At 47.2% G+C, this 8726-nt stretch overlaps 2 protein-coding genes across 2 annotated transcripts; both read right to left on the minus strand.

Annotated features, from left to right (window-relative positions):
- On the minus strand, positions 1 to 4648 carry LOC121598785. The gene is made up of 2 exons (XM_041926066.1): positions 4111 to 4648; positions 1 to 4037 (listed from the first exon to the last, which is right to left on the minus strand). Exons 1-2 carry the CDS (start codon positions 4226 to 4228, stop codon positions 1 to 3), a joined length of 4155 nt encoding a protein of 1384 aa, XP_041782000.1. The 5' UTR covers positions 4229 to 4648.
- On the minus strand, positions 4332 to 5880 carry LOC121598795 (histone deacetylase complex subunit CTI6-like). Its single transcript, XM_041926078.1, has 2 exons — positions 5143 to 5880; positions 4332 to 4445 (listed from the first exon to the last, which is right to left on the minus strand). The coding sequence occupies exons 1-2, from the start codon at positions 5878 to 5880 to the stop codon at positions 4332 to 4334; spliced, it is 852 nt and encodes a 283-aa protein (XP_041782012.1).
- Between the last annotated feature and the right edge of the window lie 2846 nt (positions 5881 to 8726).

Here is an 8726-nt window from a genome sequence, read left to right on the forward strand (position 1 = left end):
CTATACTGTATCGCAATCGCACTCAACATCAAGAACAGCGATTTTAACTACTGGTCTTTTTAGTGACTTGCCGTTTGCCGTCCGCACTACCACCTGCCTTATTCTGCCGTCTTTACCGGCTATCGTCTCCTCAACCTTCGCCCTCAACCAATTCTTCCGCGGACCCTCAGCGATGAATACAAGATCGCCAACATTCAACCGACGCGTATCTTCGTGCCATTTGGACCTAGTGTTCAGGGCTGGCAAATACTCCTTCAACCAACGGTCCCACATCGCATCGGCTAAAGCTGTAGATCGTTTGTAGCTGCTTCTTAGTGTTTCTGCTAAATCTACGTTGGGACGCAGCTGCTCCTTGGTTCCGCACGAACTCCCTAACAGAAAGTGGTTGGGTGTAAGCGCTTCTGCATTTGACGAGCTTTGCGGCATATAGGTAAGCGGTCGGGAGTTGATCAGACTTTCTGAATCGGCTAATGCGGTTAGGAGTATCTCGTCGTTCAGTTTCCTACCGTCATCCAGTGCTAGCATAGCTTCCTTAACACTTCGCACCATCCGTTCCCATGCGCCTCCCATATGGAGTGCCGAAGGGGGATTAAATATCCATCTCGTCTGAACACCGGTGAATGTTTCGGCACAAGAGTAGTTGATGTCCGCCAGTTGTTTCGTGAGTTCATTATTGGCTCCAACGAAATTGGTCCCGTTGTCGGAAAATATCTCGCTGGGAGCTCCGCGTCTGCTAACGAAACGTCTTATCGCCATAATGCAGGCTTCAGTAGAAAGGCTGTGCGCTACTTCTAAATGCACCGCTCTCGTCACTAAACAGGTGAATACTGCAATGTAACGCTTTTCTTTGCGCCTCGAATTAACCACCTCGATCGGCCCTAAATAATCTACTCCCACTTTACAAAACGGACGTACATATGGAGTAAGCCTTGCTTCTGGCAACGGTGCCATTCGTGGCTGTAATGGTTGCGTCTTCTTGATTTTGCATCGTTGACAGTTTTTGGCGATTCTGGCCACGCTGGATCGCAGGTGTTTTAGGTAGAAACGTTGCCGTACTTCGTTTACCACAGTCTCGTTGTTAGCGTGACCAAAGCGTTGATGATACTCCCTCAAAATAAGTGTTGTAACGTAGTGTGTTTTCGGTAGAATGATGGGGTATCTTGTATCGAAGGGAATGTGATGAGCTTTGGCTGTGCGCCCATCGATTCGCAGGATCCCAAACTCATCTAAAAAGGGGGTTAAGCCATAAAGCGTACTATTGCGTGGTACTTGAGGTGCGGTTTCATTCTGAGTGGTGCGTGGGGCGTGAGTCGAGTTGGACTTAGCTAACACCTGAACTTCTTTCTCAAAAGCATCCATCTGTGCGTTTTGCAGCAGAAATCGTTCGGCTTTCTGGTATTCTTCGCTGGTTAGGGGTGTATGTTCTGCTGCTATTTTTTGTTTGATACTGCCGATTTGCCTTTTGGTGGCTTTGAGGGATTGTATTGGCAGACCTTTTGCTTTACGCCGACAATTGGAAACGAAACGCCAAAGATTTGCGACAGTTCGCACTAAAACTTTCCAACTGGAAATTCTGAATGCATCTACTACTAGCTCTCTATGGGGTGACGCTGGGCTTGAATGCACTGAGATGTAGCATGTTTTCCGTTCCTGGTTTGTAGCTTCAATCGGTTTTTGCGCAGGCCAGTTGTTCTCATTCAGATACAGAAACGCAGGCCCGTTCAGCCATCTGCCTTGTGGATCGATCATAGTATCCTTCCCCCACTTTGTTAAACAATCGGCAGGGTTTTCTTTAGTAGGGACGTGTCTCCATTCCTTTGAGTCTGATAGTGACAATATTTCGCCTACTCGACATGCTACAAACTGCTTTAGCTCATGGGTAGGTGTTCTGATCCACGAAAGCACTACTTCAGAATCTGTGTGGAAGTACGTGGCTTTAATTTCCAGGTCGTGGCTGTCGCATACCATGCGTTTTAGTCTTGCGCCCAGTAGCGCTGCCTGTAATTCTAGCTTGGGGATCGTCAGGTGTTGTAAGGGGGCTACTTTACTTCGTGCCATAACCAGCGCACAACGTATACCGCTAGGAGTCTCTTTTCTAAAGTAGGCCGCACAGCCGTACCCCAACTCACTAGCGTCGGTAAAAATGTGCAATTGTAGGGGAGCATGTGTGTTTGACGCGTTCACTCCAAAGTAGCATCGCGGGATTCTTAGGGAATGGATACTGGGAAGTAGTGCCGTCCATCGTTTAAACTTGTTATACTGTGTTTCATTTAGTTCATCATCCCATTTTAGGTTATCACGCCAGAGATCTTGCATCATCATTCTGCCATGGATGAGCACTGGCGCCACAAGTCCCAATGGGTCAAACAGACTCATGATGATTCGCAGAACTATGCGCTTAGTAGGCTTCTTGGTGCCATCAATGTATGGTTTCAGCTCTTCATGCCAGTTTGCAGAAAATTTGAATGAGTCTGATACGGGGTCCCATATTATTCCAAGCACGCGTGGGTGCTTACCCTCTTGACCGAAGTTTATAAACAGATCACGATCGCTCGTTGATTCTTCCAGACCTTCGAGGACAGCATTGTTGTTGCTCACCCAGTTTCTCATATTGAATCCAGCCTGCGCATGAATGTGCCGTACTTGTTTTGCCCTATTAATTGCCTCTTCCAACGTGTCGCAACTATCGAAGTAGTCGTCCATGTATGTGCTTTGTTTGATAGCGGCTGCCGCTTCTGGATATATGTTGGCATGTTCTTCCGCATTTCGGTGCATTATATACTGGGCTGAGCATGGAGAACAAGAAGCTCCAAATGTTGCGACATCCATGATGTAGGTTTGTGGTTCATGGTTTGGATCGAAACGAAAGAGGAATCTTTGTGAGTGCTTGTCCTCTTCTCTTATACGGATTTGGTGGAACATTTTCTCAATGTCTCCCCCAAATGCCACCAGGCGTTGGCGGAATTTGCAAAGAACGGTGGGCAGCTGCACTAACAGGTCGGGCCCTTTCAACAGCTCCGAGTTCAACGATACTCCTCTTACTTTGGCTGCTGCATCCCACACTAAACGCTTTTTATCTGGTTTTCGGGGATGCCCAACTACATTGAGCGGTAAGTACCAGACCCTTTTTTGTTCGACCGAGTTCAACTCAGACTCCTCTGCCCTATGTGCGAAACCCTTTTCAACATACAATCGTATCTGATTATGTACGTTTTCTTTCAGGTCTGGGTCCTTTTCTAACTTTCTCTCGAGGGATCGAAGCCTTGCCATCGCCATCGGTTTACTGTCTGGAAAACGGAAATCATCGCTTTTCCACAACAAGCCCGTAGTGTAACGGCCATTGCACTTAGTTGTAGTGGTTTCTAATATTATTTTTGCCCTACGCACATCTTCAGGTTCTGACAGGAACTTGTTAAAGGAACACACAGCACTTTCCTCTAACGCAAAGTACTGCCGCATGGTCTCGTTCAGTTCTTGATCATTGTTTTCTTTGTTGCTGGAGGATCGGTGGCTATCCTCAATCAGATGGGTGTTGTGATAATGAGCGCTTTGACATCTCTCCTTATTACTTGCATTTATCGTTCCATAAATGGCCCACCCTAGCGCACTGCGAACGGCGATCGGCTCTCCAGGCTGCCCCGAACGTGTTTCCAGCGGTTTTAGCAATTCTACGTCTGCTAACCCGATGAGCACTTGTGGAACGGGGTGGTCGACGGTGAGAAGTGGAATGTCCTGCAAGTAGTAAAGGTTTCTTATCAGATGTTTTAAATTTGGGTTTTGTGGTGGAAGACTTAGCTTGTTGATAGTGTGAGCGGCCGCTATTGAATAGCGCCGCTCACCCCCTTTTGCCGAGATCTGCAGACTGACGCGACGAGAAGTAGCTTCATTCCTTTTGACGTCGGAAGTCCAATGAAGCTCTAGCGGATCCGGATCCCCTTTCAGCCCAAGTTGTTCCGCTAACGCTGCTTCCACCAGTGTGAGAGACGATCCTTCATCCAGGAACGCCAAGGTTTCGACGGTTACTGTGCCGTTGTATACTGAAACAGGCACAATCCGGAATAAGGTATCAGACGGCTTCTCCTTCATCTGATGGACTCTGCAGTCAGCTACCGTGGGTGTGGAATCTGGTGGACCCTCGTGAAGTAGCGTGTGGTGTCGTTCTCGACAACCCGAAACTTGGCAGACGTATCTGGATCTGCATAGATTGGACGCATGCATTCCCAAACATACATAGCACAGTTTGAATTTCCTCACGGTAGCTTGTCGTGCTTCAAGGCTCATGCGTTTAAAGCTATCGCAGTGTTTAACGCGATGTGCTGGATCGTGGCAGACTAGACATTCACCTGTCCCATAGGAAACTCTCTCTGGACCTTGTGGTTGGTTTCTAGCACTTGAGGTGAAGCTTGAAGGACTGGTATTCCTGTCTTGTTCGATGCTGTTGGTTGCTGGTGCATGTAGGAAGACGTGCGAACGGTCATGATTCCTTGCAGGCCTTGACGTGCTGGATTTAGGAGGAATGTACTTAGTTACATCGCTAGCCTTTTCTACCAGGTCTTCCATGAATAGGCCAAATTCATATAGCGTAGGCTCTATTTGGCGTTTGGCTTGGATTGCTCGTTTGTATGTGGCCCAATCCAACTGCCTTGACGCTGGTAGCTTATCGACAAGCTTTTCCAGCAACTCGTGATTAGCTAAGTAGTGCTTTCGGTCATCGGAACTAAGCTGGCTGCATAAGTGTTGAACAGCCAACCCAAATGTAATTAAGTCGTCCAAGCGTTCGGGTCTAGGTGGATGCACTTGTCGGATTTTCTGCACCATATCCGTAACCACGAGGGATGGTTTGCCAAACAGACGCTGGAGGGTTTTAATTACTAACGGCACGGATGAAGGTGAATCCAACCAGCCTTCAACCACATCCCGTGCTGCGCCAAACAAACACTCTTCCAGTCTAGCTAGATTTTCCACGTTTGAAAATCCACATGCTGCTGTTGACTCCACGTAGCTATTATAAAATCGTGGCCAGTCCCTAGGCGTTCCGCTAAACGCAGGTAATTTTCGTGGCCATGCTTGTCTGGCTGCAATCTGATCTGCAGTTGGTCTCAGACAGTTCACTGTCCTCTCTCTGTGCAACTTGTCTCTCACCATATCACTGTACCTTTCTTGGTTACTCGTCGAAGGTGTAAGGTGTTCCTGCATAGTTGCTTGGGGCTCCCAGCTGCTAGCGGCATGTGGTAAGTACGCATTTTGCTTTTGCACCCAATTCGCGGTCTTCATCTCACCTCTAACGACCGATGAGATTTCAGAGGCACTTTTTCCATCGCTCCGATTGGACCGTTTCTCGAGTTCGTCCATTCTACGCTGCAAGTCCATCTGCAGCTTCAAATGGTCGGCCATCATCTTTTCCTTTTCCGCGAGGAGACGCTTCACCGTTTCATTTTGCTCGGTCAGAAGCTTCATCAACGTGCATTTGGATGAACTTCTCGACATTTCACTAACTGCGTGGCGCGATCCACGTTCTGGTGCTCGTTGCTCGGATTCTCGCCCGGTCGCTTCCTGCTGCTCGGTGTGGATTGGCTTCCTTGTCGGCTCCTGATCGCCATCGCCATGGGCTGCTTTGGTTTCTTCTTGATGAACCAAATCGCAGCTAGCTTGAGGCTTACTGCCGGGCACCATTTTACTTTCACCTTCAGCATGATACTCGTCGACCTTTTCCGCGGCTTTGCACTTTTCACATGACCACTTTTCGTTTTTTACGCTCCACGAAACATTTGCACAGTCGAAATGGCTCCATCCGTTGCACTTATCGCACTGCACCATATTCGACGCACTATTCTTGCGATCGCATGCAATGCAATCGTGTCCTTTCGCGGCTTTCGGCATCTTGCACAATGTAGATTTGCAAACGGATCGAATATTCTTTGAATGCTGACTATTTTTAAAATTTGTTGCTTTAGAATTCACTAAACAAGTTTTAGAATTCACTAAACAATTAATTTTATTTCCGGGTTTTTGTAACGGCGATTTCACAAGCGAATAATGGTTTTCGAGTGTAGGCGCGGTTTAAAAATAGTCCGGTCTCTCAGCTGATCGTTTGCGTACTGCCCTTTTTTTGCGTACCGAGATAGCATGACCCTTGGTGACCCCTGTTCTCGACCGTGACCTAGTTTCTAATTTCTTGTATTCTCTCTCTCTCTCTCTCTTTCTCTCTCTCTCTCTATCGGACGTAACTTCATTTCCCTCTCGCCTTGTTTCTATCTCCCCCTGTTTATCTTCTGTTGTCGGTGTTATCCTCCTGTCTAACGCCACCTGGTGCTCGGTTTGATAACCAGCCCGGATTATCGCGAATGGACAAGTGACAACCGATCTTTATAAACAAACATTTTATGTGCTGACAAACCGCATGGCAAACGTGCCAACAATCATTTTTGCGCCAACACGGTCGCGTATCAGAGCTTTTTTGTCAGAAAGAGACAAACACATACAGCGCGCTCTCTCGAAAGACCGTAAACGCTTCAATCGATCAAGAGCTTCGATCGGTTCTTGTTCATTATTGGTTCTTGCTCTCAACCTGCATTGAGTGAGAGGCTGAAAAGTGCTATGCTAGTAAGCCATGCTAGGACGTTATGATAGGCATGATTTCTATTCTAATTGCTTTCTACACAGATGTGTGTGGGTAGGCATGACATAGCTAATCGTTACGTCAAACGTATAAAAAGAAATTTCACTTATGACAGCCAGCGCCATTCAAGTGTACGGAACAAGACATTCATTTTACGAATTATTCCTCGCAATTTGAAACGATGGCTATGAAACGTGAGAGAGAAATTGGTTCGCTGCATAACGCAAGGAAGAATATCTTTGAAAAGCGATGAGCTACGTAGGAGCGCTCCCAGCAAAATCAGCCGCAGCCTTCGACTTCAGGTTTGTAGCTATCTACGAGCAACGGTTGCAAGTAATTTTACTTGTGCATTTACTATATGCATTTGTGCTATATCTGCAATCTAGGTACGCAAGCGCATCCAGCTAAGTCAGTTCTGACCGAACAAGTAGCTGGGACCGATCAATTGGAACCGATAGGTATGTAGTAACAGTTTAGTTTTGTAATGGAACTGTGCTAACACAATCTGCACTGTTTTTATGTTCAAGCTAGGTACGCAAGTCCCTTCGCCCACCCCGGTTATGACCGAACCAGTAGTTGGGACCAATCAATTGGAACCGATGGGTATAAAGTATGCTTTGGTTTAATAATGGAGCTGTGCTAATTATTTTTTACAATGAAAGACACCCGCTCACTAGTTTCGAGAGGTCCAGAGAGTGGTGGGGAGACTTTGTCGGCATACAGCAGCACTGACGAAACCGATGCGCTTCACGATGGTATCGTGCAGGACGAGGGTTTGGTGCCACAAATTCCCTACGCCGGAGTTTCGATGGAGGACGGTCTTTGGAATTGGGCATTTGAGACGAATCAAACCCAAAGGAGCGTCACTTGCGGCAGTTCCCGCCTTATAACAATTTGCCGAGCGATGCGGGTACGCTACTGACGCCACCGGCCAGCACATCACAGGATGAGAAGGAAATATCGTTGATTTGGTATCAAGGCATCGAAAAATGCCTTCAATGCTAATTTCCGTAAGTAGATTGACATTTTAAATACATCAAGGCTTACGTTTTTTTTTATAATATATGTAACTGTGTATGTTTTTTTTTCAGCGATGTGCCTCCAGCTGAACGTGGTTTTGAGCTGGACTTTTTTGTCGACGGCCTGCCGTTATTTAAAAGTAGTCGCTCGCAGTTTTGACCGATCTTGATGCGTGCGCACAATGTCCCCCGGCTCCCTGTGATGACGGTGGCAATATTTTCTGGTGAGTGCAAGCCACTCTCGCTGGACGAAAAGTTAGGAAAGTTCATCAAGGAAATGAACCGTTTGCAGGCGAACGGTTCTTAAATAGGCAGTTGCGTGTAGTGGGTAAAGCTTTGGGCAATCATCGCCGATGTACCTGCGCGCGCATACATCAAAGGTAATGCAAAGCAAGCGATTAATCTGATTTTGATATGTAATTGTGCAATGGCTAACATTTTGCAGGTGTTAAGGCGTTCAACGCGATTGAGGGTTGTTAGAAGTGCACCATACGAACGGAGTATGACGCCAGAACGCGTCGGCGTTTCTTCCGTTACGGTGCAATCGCCCGGCCAAGGACAGACAAAGAGTTTCGGGAAGACAAATATCGGGAGCATTGTAAAACAAATACGCCACTTTTGAAATTAAAGAAATGCAACACGATTCGGAGCTTTCCGGGTTCCGAGCGAATGCATTGCGCGGATAAAGGCGTTTTTGGCAACCCAACGCATTTGTGGGTTCGAGGTTATCGATACCGTGATTGCCGTATGACAGCAGAGAATAGGCATGCATTGTCGGCGCATATCTGTCGGCTCAGGCTTCCGTCGGACTTTAAACGACGATTGCGGGGCCTGCGGTACATTGAGCACTGGAAAGCTTCAGAGCACAAACAGTTATCGCAGGTCGCCGGAGTGGCCGTTTTGAAATACCGATTGAAACCTGAAATGTGCGACCACTTTTTGCTGCTATTCGTTGCAATGACGATGTTGTCTACATTATACCACCGTACACTATGGGGCTATGCGGACGTGCTGTTGCACCAGTTTGAGGCAGACTATGCTCAAGTCTACAGCCAGGAACTGGTCAACAGTAACGTCCATAGTTTGCT

The sequence above is a fragment of the Anopheles merus genome, chromosome 3L (genome assembly GCF_017562075.2).
Source record: "Anopheles merus strain MAF chromosome 3L, AmerM5.1, whole genome shotgun sequence".
In the NCBI taxonomy this organism is placed as follows: Eukaryota; Metazoa; Arthropoda; class Insecta; order Diptera; family Culicidae; genus Anopheles; species Anopheles merus.